Consider the following 22,854-nt stretch of genomic DNA (forward strand, 5'->3'; position numbering starts at 1 on the left):
GGCACTCTGCTTAAGATGTTTGGATTTCCAGCAGGAGTCACAGCAACTCTAGCCTCCAGAGGTAAAGCTGCACTGGATAGCTCAGCAGCTGGCTTCTTTCTCACTGCTGGTCTGCTGTACTGGGACCCTTGGTAACCACTCTTCCCCCTGTGGTTCTTGCCCTGAAGAATTAACATCAGAAGCACCCATGGTACCCTCTGAACTCTAGAGGTTCAGAACCTAAAACTTGGTAGAATCTAGAACTTCTAGAACTTGGAGTGAGAACTGTCAGCTCAAGGTTAGAAACAGCTCTGAAAATCTCTTGGGGATCTGGTCAGGGTTAGAAGGAAGATAAAACTGCCTTTTGACCTTTATTTTATTTTATTTTATTTTATTTTTTTAACGTTTATTTATTTTTGAGACAGAGAATGAATGGGTGAGGGTCAGAGAGAGAGGGAGACACAGAATCTCAAACAGGCTCCAGGCTCCGAGTTGTCAGCACAGAGCCCGACGCGGGGCTCGAACTCACGGACCGCGAGATCATGACCTGAGCCGAAGTCGGACACCCAACCGACTGAGCCACCCAGGCGCCCCTTGACCTTGATCTTAGATAAAGGAGTCAAGTGACTCTCCAACAAGCGCTGAAATTCTATAAAATAGAGTTCTGCTATAGTTTACTAAAGGCCCATGTGATATTTCAGTTCCAGGGGCTAAAACATACAGACGCAAACGAAGCTCCAGCTTATATTAATTGAGTCATTTTTAACTTGTTTTTATTTTTCATTGCAATTGAATTAAACTTTGTTTCCACTCTTTTTTTTTTTTTTTAACGTTTTTTATTTATTTTGGGACAGAGAGAGACAGAGCATGAACGGGGGAGGGGCAGAGAGAGAGGGAGACACAGCATCGGAAACAGGCTCCAGGCTCCGAGCCATCATCAGCCCAGAGCCCGACGCGGGGCTCGAACTCCCGGACCGCGAGATCGTGACCTGGCTGAAGTCCGACGCTTAACCGACTGCGCCACCCAGGCACCCCTGTTTCCACTCTTTAAAAGAGAGTGTGTGGACTTTGAAGCCGGATGAGCTGGGCTAAAATCCTGGCTTTTACATTTCTTAGAGATCTGCCTTGAGCAAGAGACCTAATTTCTTTTTGCCTCAGTTTTCACATTTGTAAAATGGGCATCAGAATAGCTACTTCATGGGCTATCGCAAGGATTAAATGAGAAGGCAAAGGTTGTGCGCCTGAGTGCACTAGCATACAGAAAACACTTAGGAAACATGAACCCTATTTCCTTCTAAATTCCACAGGAGATCTGGTGTGGCATATACGTTATAAATATGGAGTCCTTCCTTAGTGGTTTTATTTACAATTTCACATTCATTGACTATCGCAAATCAGAAGGGGGTCTTATTTCAGTCAAGCATTCGCTTACAATAACCAAGAGGTAGAAACAGCCCAAATCTCCATTGGCGGAGGAAAGGGTAAACAATTTGTGGTGTGTACATACAGTGGAGGGTTATTTAGTCATAAGAAGGTAGTGGTACATATCACAATGGGGATGAACCTTGAAAACATGATACTAAGTGAAAAAAGTCAGCAACGAAAAGTCACATATTCCCCAAAGTTGTGGGAATGTTCCGGAACTAGATCGAGGCAGGTACTAAATGCCACTGAATTGTTCACTTTAAAATGGTTAATTTTATGTGATAGGAATTTCACCTGAATGAATTATTTTTAAAAAATCACGAGAAGACCAAAGGCATTCTTTAATGGACAAAGGAACAATCCAGCAGGAATAAAGAGCACACTCTCTAGAGGAGGTGGGCACCTCTTCTCGTTTGTAAGGTAAGGATGACAGTAGTCTCTAACTCACAGGGACTGGTGGGTAAGTAGATGAGGTAGTCCATGCAAAGAACTTAGAACAGGTCCATGCACACAGTGAATGCTCCATGTATGTTGCCCATCACCATTATTATTAATTCTTGCCCAAGAACCCACTAGAAAGCTTCCTCAAAAAGTCCTAACACAAGCCACTTTCTCCTTCATTCCTATTAAGATGACAAAAAATAAACTATGGACTCCACAACTGAAGACCCTCACGGGTCTTGGTGCCCGGCCAGCTTCTTTCAAAATGTCTGTTGTTCATGAAATTCGCTGCAAGCTCAGCTTTGACGGTGATCATTCCACGCTCCCAAGTGCATACAGGTTGGTCAAAGTGAACACCAGTTTTGATGCTGTGATGCTCTGAACATTGAAATGGCCGTCAAGACCAAAGGTGTGGATGAGATCACCATTGTCAACATTTTGACCAGCTGCAGCAGTTAACAGAGATAGGATACTACCTTCACCTACCAGAGAAGGACCAAAAAGGAACTTGCATTTGCACTGAAGTCAGCCTTGTCTGGCCACCTGGAGACCCTGATTTGGGGCCTATTGAAAACACCTGCTCAGTATGATGCTTCTGACTTGAAAGCCTCCATGTAGGGGCTGGGGACTGAGGAGGCCTCCTTTATTGAGATCATCTGCTCAAGGACCAACCAAGAGCTTCAAGAAATTAGCAAAGTCTACAAGGAAACGTCCAAGACTGATCTGGAGAAGGACATCATTTCTGACACATCTGGTGACTTCCGCAAGCTGATGGTTGCCCTTGCAAAAGGAAGAAGAGCAGAGTATGGCTCTGTCATTGACCATGAACTGATTGACCAAGATGCCCAGGATCGCTCTGATGCTGGAGTGAAGAGGAAAGGAACTGATGTGCCCGAGTGGATCAGTGTCATGACGGAGCAGAGTGTGTCCTCTCCAGAAAGTATTTGACAGGTACAGGAGCTACAGCCTTATGACACGTTGGAGAGCCTCAAGAAGGAGGTCAAAGGAGAAACCTGGAAACTGCTTTCCTGAATCTGGTCCAGCGTATTCAGAACAAGCCCCTCTATTTTGCTGACCGACTGTACGACTCCATGAAGGGCAAGGGAACTCGCGAGACGGTCCTGACTGGAATCATGGTCTCTCGAAGTGAAGTGGACGGTGTTGAAAACCAGGTCCTGTTTCAAGAAGTATGGCAAGTCCCTGTAGTACCGCAACCAGCAAGACACAAAGGGCAACTACCAGAAAGTGCTACTGTCCCTGTGTGGTAGGGATGACTGAGCCCCAGGAGGGGTGCGACTTTGTTTCCAGCTAACAGTTCTACAAAATAGCTTGTGACTAACAGTCCCCTTATGCCCATCCCTGAGAGGATGATGTTAGCGTTGTCCCCTCCCATCCTTACTTCAGTTGCCAAACATTGCCTGCCTCTCGTGTCTAGTCTCTCCTTTTAGCCAAAGAAACGAACATTCCAAGGAGTTGGAAGTGAAATCTGTGATGTGAAGCACTTTGCCTCTCATTCGTACCCAGGTGAATAAACTGAATATTTGCTTTATCAACAAAAAATAAATAAATAAGCTGTGACTCATTTGAAAAAAAAAAAAAGTGAGACAGAATTAACTTGAGTGTAACAAGTATCAGTGGAATCTACCGTCAGGCGCTTTGCAAACACTAACACATTTATCCTTGCATCTTCTGGATACGTCAACACGGTCCCCACGTTGCAGCTGAGGAAACTGAGATTCAAAGAGGTTAAGTGACTTGACCGATACCTCATAGATGATCAGTGGTAAATCCAGAATTCAAACCCAGTCTAGCATTTCCCCCAAGCTCATAAGCTCCTAGTCTACTGCGTAGCTTTCCTTCTGCAAAGTCACTCTCTGGGCCAAGCTCTTGAGAGGGACAAAGGGTGAGAGGTGAAAGTTGTTGGTCAGTTGGTGGGGGGAGGGAGAAGAAGAGCCTCAGGGCAGATAGAAAGTCCTTGGGGTGTGAAATCCCTGCCGACTAGTATCCCCACCACCACTGACTTTCTAATTGGTCTCTGGCCACATTCTTGATTTCTTTCATGATACATTAATCCCAAGCACCAGTCTGGGACCAGCCTGATGTGGCCTCGCTGTGCTACGTTAACCCGCTGATTTGAAAGGAGTTCTAAAACACTGGCCAGGAAAGATGCATGGGAAATCTGAGGCCTGTCTCTGCCCTCTTCCTCCACCCCACTCCCACTCCATACCCACTCCATCATCCAGCGCTGTAAGAGAAGCTTCTACTCATGCTGGATGTGAGGGTTTCGTGTCAGAGGTGTCTGCCCCAATCACGCCCTGGTAGGATAGTGCCTTATCCCTGCCCTCTGCCACCCTCCCAAACCCCAATATCCCACTCAGTGGATCCACGGTTGCCTGTGTAATCGGCAATCTATAGCTGCTCGGGACATGGAGAATGACCACAGCTCATCGGCACATATTTTAGTAGTTTAGGGCCAGGGCTAACCAAGAAGTGAAAGAGTGAAAGTGAAAGGCTCACCAAGAAGCTCCCTTGCTGGAAGCTTGAGCTGGGGGTGGGAAGAGTATAGATCCACATTTTATTTTTTTTATTTTTTTTATTTTTTGGGACAGAGAGAGACAGAGCATGAATGGGGGAGGGGCAGAGAGAGAGGGAGACAGAATCGGAAACAGGCTCCAGGCTCCGAGCCATCAGCCCAGAGCCTGACGCGGGGCTCGAACTCACGGACCGCGAGATCGTGACCTGGCTGAAGTCGGACGCTTAACCGACTGCGCCACCCAGGCGCCCCTAGATCCACATTTTAATCCTGAAAGGCTGTGTGTTAGCCAGCCTGTGTCAACTCAGCGTTGATGACAGATCTCTGCACTCAGAGGACAGACTCCCACGGACTCTATCCAAGAGGCCAATGACTAATACCAGGCCCATTTATTCATTTATAGAGTTTGGGTATCTTAGGCAGTCGTAGATTACAGAAGGGAGGTGGAGAGAGGGTTGTAATAATAATACCAAACCCTTATTGAATTTCTACCATGCGCCGTGCAGTAAAGCAAAATGCTTCACTCAGTATCTCACGTAATCTCGGCTACAACCCCTTGAGGCAGATGTCTGAATGCGTTATCTCCGGAGGAGGAAATAAGGACTTAGTAAGAGTAAAGGATTTGCTTGGGACCCTGTAGATTACCTACATTTAAGAAGCCAGGTGTGACCAGTGGGGAGACCCGTGCGGCGCTCACTCCAGAGCCCTGAGGCCAGAGATGCAAACAGTTTGAACTGAGAGGACAGAGGGAGCCGAGAAGGGACGAGATTTGATCAGTATTGGAAAAGGGAAACTGACAGGCCTGTCGCCCCTGGTTGTGGAGGGTGCATGGAGAAAGGGTTAATTGCAGACAGCTCCCGGTTTCCTGGCTTTCACCACCAGGTAAGTGAAGGGCCACTGACAGCCATAGCTTTTCAGGACAGTAGAAGCTGATAGCGGAAACAAAGTGCTCATTTCTGCCGAAATAAACTAATAAATAGCTGCCATATGGGCTGCATTGTTTGAAAGCACCCATGAGTGAATGAAGGCATGGGAGGGTGAGAGGTATTTTTGCAGATTTATCAGGCAACCTTGGTGCACCCAGCCTGTGGAGGCCCCTGCGCTGAGCCACCCTGAACATTCTCGGAGATCTTCTTGGGCTGGAAATGGGAACGCGTGACTTCTCAGCAAGTTTCCTTATAGCCATCAGGATCGAGTCCAAACTCCTCAGAGAGCATGCATGTCCTCCTATATCTTTATCTGACCTGCCTTATCTATCTCTCCAGGCTCATCTTTTACAGCAGGCCAGCAGCAATTCCTTGAAGTTCTAAGGTCCCATTCTGATCCTGGCCTTTGTTCCCTTTTCCTGGAAAGCACCTCCCTTTCCCCCTCCCCCTCTCCTCAAGCCCTCTCTTGCTGTCCGTGTCCGGTGGCGGAGGGCTCAGCCTTTAGTGCTATTTCGGATATCACCCTGTTCTCTCCCCCACGCCCCACCTCCAAGACACGGGGTCCTCTCACCTCCTCAGAATCCACAGGATTGTGTGCGTTTAAGCCTTACTGCGCACCAAACAACGTGCTAGGGGCTTTAATTATGAAGCTCAATATTGTCCTAAGTGTAGTATTTGTATCCCTGGGGGCACAGGAAATGTTTCTGACCCACAGGAACTTTAAAAATATTAACAGCTGTGCGTTTGCTTTTTTTGTTTTTAGTTTTTTTTTTACTTTTTTTTTTTAATGTGAAATTTATTGTCCAATTGGTTTCCATACAACACCCAGTGCTCATCCCAACAGGTGCCCTCCTCAATACCCATCACCCACCCTCCCCTCCCTCCCACCCCCCATCAACCCTCAGTTTGTTCTCAGTTTTTAGGAGTCTCTTATGCTTTGGGTCCCTCCCTCTCTAACTTTTTTTTTCCTTCCCCTCCCCCATGGTCTTCTGTTAAATTTCTCAGGATCCACATAAGAGTGAAAACATATGGTATCTGTCTTTCTCTGTATGGCTTATTTCACTTAACATAACACTCTCCAGTTCCATCCATGTTGCTACGAACGGCCATATTTCATTCTTTCTCATTGCCATGTAGTATTCCCTTGTGTATATAAACCACAATTTCTTTATCCATTCATCAGTTGATGGACATTTAGGCTCTTTCCACAATTTGGTTATTGTTGAGAGTGCTTCTCTAAACACTGGGGTACAAGTGCCCCTATGCATCAGCACTCCTGTATCCCTTGGGTAAATTCCTACCAGTGCTCTTGCTGGGTCCTAGGGTAGGTCTATTTCTAATTTTTTGAGGAACCTCCACACTGCTTTCCAGAGCGGCTGCACCAGTTTGCATTCCCACCAGCAGTGCAAGAGGGTTCCCCTTTCTCCACATCCTCACCAGCATCTATAGTCTCCTGATTTGTTCATTTTGGCCACTCTGGCGTGAGGTGATATCTGAGTGTGGTTTTGATTTGTATTTCCCTGATGAGGAGCGACGTAGAGCATCTTTTCATGTGCCTGTGGCCATGTGCATTTGCTTTAGTGTCCATTAGGAAACCAAAAAATAGGACTCACACACCAAACTCGAGATTTCACAGATATTGCCACTTAAGAGGAAGCGAAAGTGGGTGGTGATGTGAATGAACTGATTGCCCACGTTGCGGGGAGATGAAGCAAACATTTTAAAGGGGAGGTGCCAATACCTGAGGTTTGGGGAAATCTCATTTAATCCTTACAACAACCCTGTGAAAATGGCATCTTCCCATTCCTGAGATAGAAGGCCGTGGGTCACCAAGGTTAAATAACTTGCCTCTGGTCACAGAGCCCTGAAGGAGGGGACAGGGTTAGCTCTCCGTCTGGCCTGGCTCCTGCCCTAGCAAAGCTTCCGCGCTGACTTCGTCTCCCTCTCTGGATGGTTGAAGCTTCTTGGAAGTAGGAACACACGTCTGTCGTCCGTGCATCGGGTGCCCAAGGCGCCTCCCGACGCAGCAGAATTTCCTAAGGTTCTGTGGAAGGAAGAAATGACTGCCTGAACGACTGGCATATGGTTTGCAAGATACAGCATTTTCATTCACTTCTCCCAACACTCCTGTGAAGAAAGGTTTATTAGCCCCCTTTCCTGCTTCCCAGGTGAGGGCACCATGATCAGAGTCACGCCAAGCTGGAGCATCGGAGAGGGACCACACTCACCAGGGTGCCACAGAGGCCCCAGACGCCCAGCGGGGCAAGAAGGTGGGAGGTGGAGAGGGAAAGAGGAAAAAAATGATCTAGGTCCTACCCTGCACATCCGAGGCAGGTGACCTCTCGCCTTGAGCACTTTTTCCCCTTTCCAAGCTCAGAGCTCAGCAGACCAGAGTCATAAGAACTTCCTGTCCTTGGTCAGCACTGACAGTCACTTGGGACTTAGATAAGATATTAAGAGATGAAGCCTTGTGCTTGAGCAAGGGGACACTCCTGGGGCAAATTCAGTTTCCCAGTTGACACACTTCCTGGGGGGTCTGGTGCTATTCTTTGGACTGGTCCTGCAGAGTTGAAAACATTCCTGCAGTAAGCAACCCACAGAAGTCATCCAAGAAATAGGGGACTGCAGGGGACCGCTTTCTGTGGAGAAGAACATTATGTTTATGCCAAGGCCTAGCCTGGACACTGCAATGTTGAAAAAAGAGCTGCACCATTCTGCCCGGCGAAGGTCGAGCGTGCCCGCCTTGGCTTGCTAAGGTGTTCATTGATTCGGGGCTTCCTCTATGGACACCGCGGGCAGAGGGAGTTGGAGGTCCCTGGGTTTAGGGGGAAGGAGAAATGAATGGAGACTGAGATCTGCGAGGAAGGAGCTGGCTGAGCCCCAGGGGGGTAAGCCAAGGAGAAAGCCGGACCAGAAGGCCCTCCAGGTGATCCTATGTGGTTCAGGGACGGAATTGAGATTAAAGTTTTTCTTCTTTCACTGTCCACCCAATGGCATTTTCACATTTTCAGGAAAGGCTGGGACCTTAAACAGCTGGTCTTGGCGCTTTGGAGACATAAATGAGAGGGTAAGGTGGCACCAAATTAGTAAGCAGCGATGCGCTGAGCAGGAGCTTTGGATAGGAGACAGAAGGTGCAGTTCAGGGAAAGACAAGGACGACCCATCACGACCAGAAGGTGCAAGCGCTCCAAGAGACCCTCGGAAGTTAACAGGAGCGGGGCGCCTAGGTGGCTCAGTCAGTGAAGCGTTCTACTCTTGATTTCAGCTCAGGGTACGATCTCATAGTTCGTGAGTTCAAGCCCTGCATCGGGCTGTGCACTGACAGTGCAGAGCCTCCTTGGGATTCTCTTTCTCCCTCTCTCTCTTTGCCCCTCCCCCACTTGCACTTTCTTTCTCTCTCTGAAAACAAATAAACATTAAAAAAAAAAAGAAAGAAGAAGAAGTTAACGGGAGTGAGCGAGAGTTCCTGTTACCCTGGACAGAGGGTGAATTTTATTTCATGGAAGTGAGACCCAAAATAACCTTCCATGCTGTTCCGCCATCTTGGCTCCTCCCCCCAAAAGAGGGTGAATTTTAAAGGAAATGTCTGGAAAAGGTAGTGACTTTTTGTATACACTCACACGTAAACACGCACACACACACACACACACACACACACACACACACACACAATCTCTTTTTCCCTGTCTCCAAATTGACACTAGGAAACCAGAAGTAAAAAATAAAGTTGGCCAGAAGAGACTCATTCTTGCCCTGGGCTGGGACCAGGTCTCACTAAGCCATGAGAAGGCTTAGGGCCCAGAAGCCCATCATCATGCTTTCTGGGATTGAGGACTTCACCCAGTTGGGAAAATGTTATCACGCCGCATGCTGTCCTCTGCTTTTATAGCCGTCTAATTGCCGGCAGGTTTCAGCCTGACTCACTGAGGAATTTGATCTGCAATATACTGAGAGACAGTCACCTTCATCTCTGGATGAACAGAGACATATTCCAGGAAGTAGGATTTCCTAAGAAGTCCTTGAAAGAGGAGGGTGTGCACCTTGGTTTCAAGTCATTCCTTTCCCAACATTCCCCTCCCGACACCACAAACTTCCCACAGTTCCTTCTTGGGCCCGCTCTCTCTCTCTCTCTCTCTCTCTCTCTAGGAACTTTTATCTTCGTTGTTATTTACCTTTTCCTGATTGTAAAATTTAGCTGATACTAAATCAAAAGTTTAAGAAACTATTTAAAAAGTTGCTCACTGTCTCTACTAAAATTTAGTAAAGATTATATGGTATATATCATTTTGATTCCTGGGGCACCTGGGTGGCTCAGCCGATTAGGTGACAAACTCCAGGTCAGGTCATGATCTCGCAGTGCGTGGGTTCCAGCCCGCATTGGGCTCTGTGCTGACAGCTCAGAGCCTGGAGTCTGCTTTGGATTCTGTGTCTCCCAATCTCTCTGTCCCTCCCATGCTCAGGTGCGCTCTCTCTCTACCTCTCTCTCTCTCTCTCCCTCTCTCTCTCTCAAAAATAAATAAACATTAATTTTGATTCCTTCTCTTTTCACATTTCTTCCTAGGTTTATTCCTGGATAGCTAAGAACGCTGGTACTATTGTAAATGGGAATTTTTTTCCTCTTGCATTATTTAGGAATGGCTAAAACTTCTGGAATAATGGTAAATAATTGTGGCAGTAACTTGAATCTTTCTCCTGATTTTAATGGGAGTGCCTTTACTGTGTCACTTTTAAGTATGATGTCGACTCTCGTTTATACCAGTCAGATGTTGGGTGTTGAGACAGAGTTTTTTACCATGAAAAAGAAAGCATATTGTTTTAATTTATTTTTTTTTTAATTTTCTGACCATTTTAGGTTTTCTTTTTCTTTTCTTTTTAACTTACATCCAAATTAGCATATAGTGCAATAATGATTTCAGGAGTAGATTCCTTAGTGCCCCTTACCCATTTAGCCCATCCCCCCTCCCACAACCCCTCCAGTAACCCTCAGTTTGTTCTCCATATTTATGAGTCTCCTCTGTTTTGTCCCCCGCCCTGTTTTTGTATTATTTCTGTTTCCCTTCCCTTATGTTTATGTTTTGTCTCTTAAAGTCCTCATATGAGTGAAGTCATATGATTTTTGTCTTTCTCTGACTGACTAATTTCACTTAGCATAATACCCTCCAGTTCCATCCACATAGTTGCAAATGGCCAGATTTCATTCTTTTTGATTGCCGAGTAATACTCCATTGTATATATATACCACATCATCTTTATCCATTCATCCATCAATGGACATTTGGGCTCTTTCCATACTTTGGCTATTGTTGATAGTGCTGCTATAAACATGGGGGTGCATGTGTCCCTTCGAAACAGCACACCTGTATCGCTTGGATAAATGCCTAGTAGTGCAATTGCTGGGTCGTAGGGTAGTTCTATTTTTAGTTTTTTGAGGAACCTCCATACTGCTTTCCAGAGTGGCTGCACCAGCTTGCATTCCCAAGAAAGCATATTTTTTAAAATCAAAGTTTACTATTCGAAAATAAATCAGAAATGGACATTGAAATTTATCTAAGTTTTCAACAGTATCTTTCAAGAAGACAGTGATGTGAATTTTATGAGTAGATTTTTCATATAAAACCTTCCTTATATTTCTGATGTAACATCACTCGATACTTCATTTACTACTGGGCTTATTTACTGGAATATTTGTTTAACATTTTTGTTTTAATAGACATAAGTAAAAGGCATCTATACTTTTTTTAAAAAAACTTTGTTTCTGTAAGCCTTATAAACTGAATTGTGACACATATCCATAGTGGCCGGTCCCTTGTCCTAGAATAAGCTCTTTATCATGAGAATTATCTATTCCTTGAAAGTCTTTTTTAAAAGAGTTTTCTCTTGTAATCACAGCCCAGCATTTTTGTGAAGGCAATCAACTTTTCCTTCATGTTATTGGATTGTTTAGATTATTATCCATTTCTTAAAAAAATAAAAAAATTATTATCCATTTCTTGATTCAAGTTTGGTAATTTACATTTTACTGGAGAATCATACTTTTTGTAAGGATTTTCAAATGTGTTGCTGAGTTGCACACAGAATTTAAAAATTTTTGTATCTGTAATTTTCTCCACTTCTCAGTACAAATGGAGAAATTTAAAACGGCAGGACCTAAGGTCCAGTGGACCTGAGTTCAAATCTCCATTTTCCCTATGAGGAGCTTCCTTAGATAAGTTGTTGGCTCCTGACATGGAGAAAATGAAAAATAGAGATAATAGAACTTTGTACCTCACAAGGAAACATGGAGGTGAAAGAGGGCAGGTAAGGTGCTTAGCATAATGGCTAGAACATGGAAATATTCAGTAAATGTGGGCTGTTTTTATGTATCTAATACTGGATGTTTGTGGGGTTTTTTCACATTTTTTCTTTATATTAGCAAAACATTACCTATTTTATTGTTTTTTAAAAATCTAAGACTGTTGGGGCACCTGGGTGGCTTAGTCGGTTGAGCGCCAACTTCGGCTCAGGTCATGATCTCACACTCCGTGAGTTCGAGCCCTGCGTCAGGCTCTGTGCTGACAGCTCAGAGCCTGGAGCCTGCTTCAGATCCTGTGTCTCCCTCTCTGCCCCTTTCCTACTTGTGCTCTGTCTCTGTCTCTGTCTCTCTCTCTCAAAAATAAAAAAAAATAATAATAATAAATAAAAATCTAAGACTGTTTACTTCTACTTTGCAATGAAAAAATTTTTTTCTGTTATTTTCATAGGGCTGAGTCTTGTTGATTATAGTTGTGTTATTAAATTAGAGAGTGCTCTGAATAATTTGTGCTTTGGGGAATTTACTGAAATTTTCTTTGTTGAACAATATATAATCACTTTCAAAGTGACCTATAAGTCCTAGAAAAGTGTTATGTTTGTAGAAAAAGGGAATACAATATTAATCTATTAAATTGACTTTATTGATTATATCATTCAGACTTTCTATCCCAATGCTATTCAATAGAAATATACTGTAGAAAACATATGGGATTTAAAATTTTCTAGCAGCCGTGTTCAAAAGTAAAAAGAAATAGGTGAAATTAATTTTAATTAGCATATTTATGTAGCTCCCTATATCCAAAATATTATCATTTCAACATGTAGTCAATATAAAGTATCTTAATGAAATATTTTATATTTTTCTCGACTCAGTCTTCAAGTCAATGTACCTTTTATATTTACAGCACATCTCAATTCGGATGCTAAGCTGTCATCAGGAACACTTGATCTATATTTAGATTCCATAAAATTTACAGTTGAAAAAATAGATTCACATACTTGTGTTGTTCTCAACATCCTTAAAAATTTGCCAATAGTGAATCAAGTATCATTTTTAAAAGTTACATTAAAATTAAGTAAAATTAAATCCAATTAAAAATTCAGTTTCCCAGTTCCACTAGCCACATTTCAAATACTCAGCAGCCACACACAGTTACATCTCTGCGATACTGGGCAATGCAGTTTTATATCTTCATTCATTTCTGCCTGCTAGACCTGTCCAATAAAAATGTATTAAAATGTCCAACTACTTTTAAGGAATTCTTGTTAATTGTTTTTTTTTTTTTTTACATGCGATAATGGTATTTGGGTATTTTTTTTTCAATTTTATTGAGATATAACTAACATAACATTATATTAGCTTCAGGTATACAACTTAATGATTTGCTAATGTATGTATTGTGAAACTATGATCACTATAAATCTGTTAACATTTGTCACCATGTGAGTATTTTTATTTTTTTATTTTTTATTTTATTATTATTATTTTTTAATTTTTTTAACGTTTATTTATTTTTAAGACAGAGAGAGACAGAGCATGAATGGGGGAGGGTCAGAGAGAGGGAGACACAGAATCCGAAACAGGCTCCAGGCTCCGAGCTGTCAGCACAGAGCCTGATGCGGGGCTCGAACTCACGGACCGCGAGATCGTGACCTGAGCCGAAGTCGGCTGGTCAACCGACTGAGCCACCCAGGCGCCCCACCATGTGAGTATTTTTAAAATGGCTTTTTAATGTTTATTTTCGAGACAGAGAGAGACAGAGCACGAGCGGGGGAGGGGTAGAGAGACAGAGAGAGAGACACAGAATCCGAAGCAGGCTCCAGGCTCTGAGCTGTCAGCACAGAGCCCGATGTGGGGCTCAAACTCATGAGCCATGAGATCATGACGTGAGCTGAAGTCGGATGCTCAACCAACCGAGCCACGCAGGCACCCTTTCCGTGTGACTGCTTTTTAAAGCATTCCTATCTTTTACAAAGACATGTTGAAATATTTATGAATAAAATGATGGGATCTTTGAGCCTGGTTTTCAAAGCAATATAGAGAAAGCAGAAGTGGGTTTTGGTGTAAGTGGAAAACTATTGGCCCTGAGTTGATAACTGTCAAAACTTAGGTGCACAGGTACATGGGGGGTCGTTATGCTTTTCTGTTTACTTTTTTATATGTTTGAAATTTTTCATAATAAAAAGATAAAATTCTTTTAAAATTTGGATGACACCGTTTCCACTTATCAATTCCTTCTATCAAAATTTCCAGTATGTTGTTGTATGTATTTCAATCCTATTATTTTGTTATTCTTATAACTGAAAAATTGAATTTATATGACTAGTTATATATAAACAGTATGCGACTTTATTTCTTTTCTCTCTGTTCTTTTTTTTTTATTTTCAACGTTTATTTATTTTGGGGACAGAGAGAGACAGAGCATGAACGGGCGAGGGGCAGAGAGAGAGGGAGACACAGAATCGGAAACAGGCTCCAGGCTCCGAGCCATCAGCCCAGAGCCCGATGCGGGGCTCGAACCCACGGACCACGAGATCGTGACCTGGCTGAAGTCGGACGCTTAACTGCGCCACCCAGGCGCCCCTGTTCTTTTTTTTTTAATGTTTATTTTTGAGAACAGAAGGAGACAGAGCATGAGCAGGGGAGGGGCAGAGAGAGAGAGAGGAAGACACAGAGCCGAAGTTAGAAGCTTAACCGACTGAGCCGCCCAGGCCCCCCTTCTCTCTGGTCTATTAAAGTTTTTCAATGGGAAGTTCTTTGCTTCCTCATAAAAATTCAGAATTTTTCTAGTCACTCTCAGGTGAAAAAAAAAAAAAGCCTTAGGGTCACTTTAAGTCACAAATTTAGTGTGGTGGTTAAAGATGGCTACAAATTCTCTGCCATTCTTCCTGTGGACTGGCGGAGTCTATTCGTCCCCCCTTAATTGGGACTGCCCTTGCTTTGACCAATGGAATGCGGCAAACGTGATGCTGTGTAACTTCTGAAGCTAAGCTTCAAGAGCCTCGCAGCCTCTTTCTCACTCTTGGTACACTCCCTTTTTTAATCCAGTCGCCATGCCCTGTGAAGCCTAAACTGCATGGAGCGGCCACATGAAAGAGAACCAAGGCGCCTGGTCGACAGCTCCAGCTGAGCTCCCAGCCGGCAGCTATGTGAAGGAGCCATCTTGGACATCATTCAACTGGCTGTCAGCGTGGAGTGGAGTTGTTTCTCAAATGCAGCCTTTTTCTCTGCTGCCACCGCCACTTTTTCTGAGACACAAGTCAGGTAGCACCTGATCAAGTCCCCAGTTGCAGAGTGCTCCCGTCTCACTCTCTGAGGGGCTCGTTGACGCTTCCTCACTAGACCTGAGTAAAAGAGGCAGCATGCCCATGTTGGATTGATGTTGAGACAGAAACAGGTGGAAGTGGCGGGGAGCAGGAGCCAACGGTCACAGCCAACATTCCAAAGCATCAGCCTGGTCTGTCACCAACTAAGCTTGCTTCTGCCCAAACTTCCTGCTCTGTTTTGTTTGTGTGTTTTTAAAGAAAAGATGTCTTCCTTCCACCACACCTAGATTCTTAGTATCTTCCTTTTATCTTGGGGAGCAAAAGTGAGGGTGTTAGGAAGATCAAGGGAGGAACAAGCTTCCCTCTTTCCAGACAGAACGGCGGAGGCCACGGGTAAGATCATGGCAAGGGGTGCAAATGGTTCTCTGAGTAAAGCTTCCCTATTGGCTACTCGGGACTAAAACTTCAGAGGGAAGAAAAGTGAGACTTTCTCCCCCCCACCAGTAAATCTCAAGGTTCTCACCTGGTTCTGAAGTGGCGTGTGGTGAGAACATGTTGCTCTTTTTCCCTCGGCCCTGGATGTTTGGGCAGTGACTTGTTGGCTTTGATTTGGGTTGTGTCCCACACATACTTCACTGGGTGGTGGGGAGCCAAACCCAGGGCACCTGTGAGGACGAGGGAGTTTGGCCTTGGGAGGTTGATACAGAAAGTGGTACATATTCAGCACATGTTTATCGCCTTGGATAAGACTTGAGTCCCAGACCCTTTATTCCTTATTTCTACACTGTCCCACCTCCTCTCTCTAAGCTTCTTCATTGCACAATGGCTTGATACTTCAACTCCAATATAACTATAACCTGTCCTATAATCTGGAGATTATTGAGTCACAAGGCAGCATGGTTCATCAGATGGGACACTGGGCTCTGTATTCAAACCTATCATCCCGAACCACCAGCTAAGTTCTCTGAATCTGCTTCACTAAATGTCCATAAATAACTCCTGTCTCTTAAGGCTCCAGTGACAGTCAATGAGGTGATGCATAGGAAAACACCTATCTAGGGGTCTCAAGCGCTGTTAGTTGTGGAAGGTGGCCTTCCAACTCCATCTATGGTGTTAGTGGGGACGCTCAACTGCCCTGGAACCTCCATGGCAGTCACAATCTGGGCCTCCCAGTTATCTGATGGGTCAGTCTGGGAGAAGAAATGGACCATGCTCAGCTTTAGAACACACAGGGTCCCATTCAGTTTGGTCAGCTGTGGTAGTAATCTCAGGGCTCTCTTTGCCGCATTGGGGAGGCCTGCAGTATTCTGCCTGTGACTGGCTAAGCAATTGGTTCAATTCAATAGTGGAATGTTAAGAAGCTTTCTCCCACCCCTGAAGAGATAAAAGCCTCCCTAGTAATAAAATGGATATTTTCACCTCCATTAGTTAGTCTTCTATGTCTTCTTTTTCAATTGATTCCAAATTTTTCAATCGATTCCAAATTCTGTAAGGAAATAAAAAAACGTGATTTTATTATTTACTGACTCCCTAAGACTTCAGTCAAGCCTTCTTTAGAATGTAAAACTGCAACCTCAATATCACCAGCAGATCCCAGATCCCCTTTGGAGCTTATGTAATTAAATTGAGCCAAATGCAAAGGCATAATTTTACTAGCCGACAGGTGTAATTTATACTCTATTCACAGGCCGTACATTAGCCAGTACCTGAGGATGATTTTTTCTGCTAATATGACACACCAGTGACATTAAGCTGAAACTAAAAATTAAATAATGCACCCTGGCGGACCTGTAGATCTGCTCCGACCACTCTAGGCAACAGGAGATTTATTCTCTCAAGGAATTAAGCCAAAGAAGTGATGATCAGAAGGACAGGTGGTAGGAAATGTGATGCAGGAGAAAACATTAGACTTAAGTAAAATGCTGTGCTTTGAACAGTTGGTTCTGTATCAGGTATCTAGTGCTGTGTAACAAACAACATCAAAACTTAGTGCCTTATAAATGACCACCATTTTATTTGCTCACACTATAGCCCAGTAATTTGGGATGGGCTTTCTTGGGCTGTGAGGATAAAGTAAACTTCCATACATGCATGGACACAAAAATTTCATTTCCTTTGTACCCTTTCTCGGGTAATTCACGCAAACTAGAGAGTAAAATAATAAAATATGAACTTGAGAAAACAGGGTTTCCATCCAAAGAGCATGGCAAACTACAGATGACAGACAACTATTCAAAAAGCAGACAAAACACTCTTCTATACTGGATCAAGAGGATAAGGGTCAAAAAAAAAAAAAAAGAAAAAAAAAAGATAAAGATAAAGAAAGAAACCAAAAGGTTGTCACACGCTTTGAAGCAATTGGGAAAAAAATATTTATGACATCACTGATGAAAGAAATTAAAGAAAGAAAATAATGTTCTGCATGATCATAATACTGTAAATCATATTAATTGTAATAATGTGAATATTGACTACTGATTTTGAAAATAGGTGGTGGTGGGGGGAGTGTTAGATAAACCTCATTTAGTAAAGAACAGGTGAATAGATACATAAAGAAAACCCATTACAATCATCTGATGGTTATGGACCAAAATACCAGAAGAGAGCGTCCAAGGAGTGGGAAAGGTTGTTTCTGGAAAACCAGACGGGAGGAGTATGGGGAAGGCTGGAGCCAATGACAAGGGCAACTTGTGAACTCTCTACACCTATTGGATATTTAACCTTAGACAAAAATAATGTCAAAACCCGGTTGGGACTAGGAAGGGAGCCTCTCCATAGAAAACAGCAAACGGTTTCCGAAATGCTAAGTGCTCTTTGCATCCTGTCTCCTGGCTGCAGACTCTTAGTGTAGTCTTCCAAGTGGCTCAGGTCCATTTGGAAGTGAGTCACATGACACCTGTCCACCTCATCCTGATAATGAATCCAAGGCCCGTTCTGGCCTCTGTGTCTTGGGTCGATAGCAGCTTTTGTGGCTTGGCATTTCACTGTGGAAACACTCAGAGGAGGAAAATGCACACAAGCATCAGAAGTGGATCTGGTACAGCTATCATGTTACGTCCCTTATAGTTGGAGGCATGACTGTATATACCAAACACAGTAACCAACCGTGGGCTAAATATTTACATACGTTACCTAGTTTTAATCATCTTAAGAAGCCATGCGTTACCGTCCCCATAGTCCAAGTGAGGACACTGACATTGAGGAATGTTAACAGTTTAGCTAGTAAATGACGTAGACCGGAGTGGGACCCAGCTCCCCAAGCAATCCCAACCCTGAATTTATTGTCACTCTCTAGCACCAACTCAGCTCTCTGCCCGTGCTCCAGCTGTCCTAGAGAGATGCTACCAATTTATAGTCCTTCTGCACACATTTCTTAATTTAAATCAACTTTCTCTGAACACCGTGACTGGCATGGGGTGGTGAGCATGGCCAGCTTTGCGAGCATGCAGTCACATGGCACCCCACACTGAGAAGGGAAATACTCTGCCATCAGGGTCCTGAAAATCTTAATCTTGGGGCGCCTGGGTGGCGCAGTCGGTTAAGCGTCCGACTTCAGCCAGGTCACGATCTCGCGGTCCGTGAGTTCGAGCCCCGCGTCAGGCTCTGGGCTGATGGCTCAGAGCCTGGAGCCTGTTTCCGATTCTGTGTCTCCCTCTCTCTCTGCCCCTCCCCCATTCATGCTCTGTCTCTGTCCGAAAAATAAATAAACGTTGAAAAAAAAAATGAAAAAAAAAGAAAATCTTAATCTTCATTTTGTAAGCGAAGTCCTATGGGGCAATGGAGCGCGGGAGTGAGCGGGATGGGCAGGACACGTGTCCACGGTCCCCCGCACCCCACTAACACGGAGTATTGGCCGTGCCCCAGGAAGACAGAACTCTGGTAGATCCACAGCAAGCCTAAGGGCAGCAAGGCTCAATGTCAACTACAGGTGCGTGATATCTGCAACCGAGTACCCGGGGGTACTGACAGCCTCGGGAGGACCTGCTTCCCATTCAAACCAGAACTTTCTTCGAACACAGCAAAAGAAAGGACTGAGGAACCCCACCTCCACCTTTTTCACTCGTGTTACTTGCCTGTGTTAGCCGCCCACTTAGGCTGGAGTGATGAGATAGAAGGAAAGGTCAGCTCCTCGTACGTCTCTTCTTTTCACTGCCTCCTTACTCATCAGTAAGGTACGGTATTGGCAGAATGTGCATCTGTCAAGAAGAGACAGGAAAAATGAGTTTTATGCATCATTCTTGCTGTTGTGGCGGGACAGACGACACATGTATGCGCTACAAAATAGGAGTTGTGTAATTTCAGCAGTCCCCCATGTGAGTTAGAAGCTCTTATGTTTACATTTAAAACTGACATTGCATAACGTAAGGATGAACCATAAAATTGATGCTAACAATTTAAATTTATTTAAACTGTAACTTAGCATAGCGCTACACGAAACAGAACAAACTGAGGGGTTGATGGGGTGGGGGGCAGGGGAGAGGCGAAAACGGGTGATGGGCATTGAGGAGGGCACTTGTTGGGAGGAGCACTGGGTGTTGCATGTAAGTGATGAATCATGGGAATCTACCCCCAAGACCAAGAGCACGCTGTATACAATGTACGTTAGCCAACTTGACAATAAATTATATTAAAAAAAAAAAAACGGAGGGAAATTCTGACATACGCTACAACATGGATGAACTTGAGGGCATTATGCTAAGTGAAATAAAGCAATTGCAAAAAGAAAAAAAAGATAGCACTACACAGCAACATTTTAAAAAGCCCTAAGTCAAGAGAGAGACCATTGAAGGAAAGCTTTATATTTAGTACCTTATAATGGCCTTTTCCCTCTGCTTCCTGAACAAGGGACCCTGCAAATTACCTGGTGATGGGGAGGTGGGTAGTGATGTTAACTGAGGAAAGAGACCCCACATTTTCAGGAACTAGATCCAGGAAGCCTCTGTTTCTCTGTAATTGAAAACAGCGCACTCCTTTGGGGTTTGATTGTCTCCTTTATTGCTCTCTTCCCACACCCAGTAAAAAAAAAAAAAAAAAAATACAAATCAAGGCTGGTACAAGGATCCAATTAAAAAAAAAAAAAAATCGGTGTGCAAAGAGGGCCACAGCCCTGCCCAGGTTTCACTTACATATTTACAGGGGGTGTGGCATGTGCGCAGCTACAGAAACACGTTGAAAAGACGGCGGTACAAAATATACAAAGGTGCTCTTTCTTTATATTTCATAGTAGAACCCGGCCTCATTTCCCAATGAGAGCACTATAAAACACAAATCACACTACTACCTATATAACTTATGAAAAATGCTGTGCACCCGTGCGACTATAAATACAGAGTATAAATGGTTCTGTCTCGGAATCAGTATCTACATGGGTAAGGGTCAGGGGAGGGCTCAGTCTGGTATCCCGACCTGCTAAGAGAAGAATAAGCCAAGAGGGGGGCGAACCGGGTCTTGGAGTGTGGCTGCACTGAATCCCCTTCCCCAGACTCCGTTGAAGCTCTCTCCCTCTCCGGGGTGGCCTGGGATTGCTCAGGGTGAGAAGCAGCGGAGGGAAGGAGGTATAAACACAAGAGGCCGCTCTGGAAGGCACAGAGAAGGTATCTGCGGCAAGAGAGAGGACACCCCTTGGACCCACAGCCACGCACGGACCTCTACTTCTACTTGATGACCACTGTTCTGTGGGAAGTCCAGCCACGCCTGGTTTCTGCCCTCTGAGAAAAGTGGGGATCTCCACAGGCAGGGAGAGAGGGCAGAAAAGTCAAAGCTCACCTATCTATGGGAACGTGAGAGAAGTTTTGGAAAGCGTTTCTGGCTTGGATGGATGGATGGACTCAGCGACGCAGAGGGGCCGCCTTATCTTCCTCCAGAAGGCTCATCAGGGATGATTTTATCGGACCAAGAGAGCGGCGCTGGGCTTTGGCCGCAACTGTCAATTTGGCTTCCAAAGTAGCCAAATCAAGAAGAGCCCTAGGTCCTTTTAGCAGACAAACCGTCTCCCCACCCCAGCCCCTCCAGGTCTCGCCATTCCCTGGCTCATCCTCCAACTGCTCGGCTCAGGAACAGAACACTCTCTTCTCAGAAAGGTGGAGCCAACAGGTGGGCCAAAGTGCACCCCAAACCTCTCTCTCGGTAGCTCAGATGCAGCTCCCGCCCTGAAAACTCGGACAAGGACACAGCAGGGAAGCTCAGATCGGCCAGAACTGCCCAGGTGAGGTCCCCCTAACAAGGAGTTTGGGGAGCTCCGCGAAGGGGAAAGACCCACCCCTGTGGTCTTCAAGTCTCCAAACAATGACACTATTTCCCCCTCCACATGGGTCCGGTCTGGGCCAAGGACCCCCGGGGGCGACTGATCTTGGTTGAAGCAAGTCTTTGGTAAAAGAGAGAGCTGTCTGAGCTTAACCGCAATAACATACACTTAACATAGGCATCTTTGAGAACCTTCCGTCAATCCCTTCCCTCGAGGCTCTTCCTTTGGAAGAAGATGGTTTGAGTCTGAAAGTAGGTCGTGTGGACCCACCCTGCTGTTGCAGGGGGTGGGCGAGTGTGACCGTCTCCAGCCATTGTCTTTCATCGTCTTTTGGGGTTGCTCTGCCAGTTCCCGCGAGCGAGCGGGAGCCCAGTTTGGGGAGAGGCGGGTGCGGTGGGGAGGGGGGAGGGGGGCGGGCTGAGATGAAGCCACTGTGCGGGCTGATACACCGGGACAAAGGGGGTCAGGGTGGGGGCTGATGTCAACTCCACTTCTCAGCAGGGAAGGCGTCCCGGCCGGGCAGAGAAGGGCCCGCGGAGCCATGGGGGAGGTGGCCCCCCTTCCCACCTCCAGGAAGCCCCTACAAGGCTGTGCTGCTGGAGGTGACCTCTGTGTCCGGGCCATCCACCTGAGACCTGGGGACGCCGTCCTGGGCCTCTGTGCTCATGGCCATGTTATCAAAGGCCTTGGGGGCCTTGATGGGCGTATCCTGCTCCTCCTCCAGGATCCGGCAGCACCCGCTGCAGCGGCAGCAGGCCGGGCAGCCGCACAGCAGGCAGCAGGCGCGGCAGCAGACCCGGCAGCAGAAGCAGCAGCGCGTCTGGCAACAGCCGGTGAGCAGGAAGATCAGTTCGTCCCAGGGCTTCAGCGAGTGCATCCACAGCGGCAGGAAGTCCCAGCTCTGGAGCTTTCTGGGCAGGATGCGCGGGTAGCGGGACTGCAGGAACCTGAGGACCACCACCAGGAGGATCACGAGGATGATGGGCGCCCCCACGCCCACCAGCACCGGCCAGCCCGCCAGCGAGAGGCCAAACACGGCCAGCGGGGTCAGGAAGAAGAAGAAGATCAGGTAGAAGATGGCAAACCAGCGGTACTCGGCGGAGATGTTGCCCAGCCCCTTGGCCAGGCGGATGGGCAGGCGGGTGAATGGGATTGGGTACCACAGCAGGATGCCCGAGATGTTGAAGAAAAAGTGGCACAGGGCGATCTGAAACACAAGAGGTTGGACAGGTGCATGGGTGTTGTGCGCGGTGGAGTCGGGGCGGGGGGAGGGAAGGGTCATCTAGCAGCCATCCTGAGTCAGGGGTCTTCCCTGTCCTCACAGGGCTATTCAGAAAGGGGCCAGCATTACCTGAGGACCGCGTGTGTGTGTGTGTGTGTGTGTGTGTGAGTGTCGGGGGAGCGCAAGGGAGGTGACCAAATGAATCTGTTTTCAGGACCTCAACTCCTGAAGGCCAAATCTAATAATGAACTTCATTAATATGCCTGCCGCTACCCAAGGTCTTGACCCTGCTGTTTCCAGCTGAGCAGTTAAGAGCTGGTGCGGCCAAAGGAGAGGCTTGCTGGAGAGCTGGCTTCCTTGGCTCAATGGCCCCATTCTATGGAGGGGAGAGAGATGATTACAGTTAATAAAAATAATAGCACCAGCAGCTGATTTTAGTGCCTCCTAAATGTAGGAGGCAACCGTTCTAAGCACTTGATGTGGATTACCACAATCCTCAAAAAAATAGCCCATGACATGGTAAACC

The 22,854-nt window shown here is 45.7% G+C and overlaps 1 protein-coding gene, 1 long non-coding RNA gene and 1 pseudogene across 6 annotated transcripts in view; 1 reads left to right on the top strand and 2 right to left on the bottom strand.

Annotated features, from left to right (window-relative positions):
• The first annotated feature begins 933 nt into the window (after window positions 1–933).
• On the top strand, window positions 934–4,399 carry LOC122478982 (annotated as a pseudogene).
• A 2,528-nt stretch (window positions 4,400–6,927) lies between these two features.
• Window positions 6,928–18,470, bottom strand: LOC122478983. 2 transcript variants are annotated; one of them, XR_006296204.1, is made up of 4 exons: window positions 17,608–18,470; window positions 16,282–16,392; window positions 15,386–15,527; window positions 6,928–7,348 (listed from the first exon to the last, which is right to left on the bottom strand). It is a non-coding gene; the product is annotated as an uncharacterized LOC122478983 (long non-coding RNA). The 2 variants fall into 2 exon arrangements; XR_006296205.1 differs by having other exon boundaries at window positions 15,386–15,550.
• Window positions 18,471–18,504: 34 nt separating this feature from the next.
• SLC34A2 (solute carrier family 34 member 2) overlaps window positions 18,505–22,854 on the bottom strand; it is a 33,270-nt gene continuing 28,920 nt past the window's right edge. For 2 of the 4 annotated variants that reach the window (XM_043572851.1, XM_043572852.1), the window contains exon 13: window positions 19,834–22,313. In XM_043572851.1, coding sequence (XP_043428786.1) covers window positions 21,687–22,313 — 627 coding nt within the window. In that variant the 3' untranslated portion in view covers window positions 19,834–21,686. Of the gene's footprint in view, window positions 19,059–19,833; window positions 22,314–22,854 lie in introns of those variants that run through there. The other 2 variants (XR_006296203.1, XR_006296202.1) reach the window with 2 other exon arrangements.

This window comes from Prionailurus bengalensis, chromosome B1, assembly GCF_016509475.1.
Source record: "Prionailurus bengalensis isolate Pbe53 chromosome B1, Fcat_Pben_1.1_paternal_pri, whole genome shotgun sequence".
Taxonomy (NCBI): domain Eukaryota; kingdom Metazoa; phylum Chordata; class Mammalia; order Carnivora; family Felidae; genus Prionailurus; species Prionailurus bengalensis.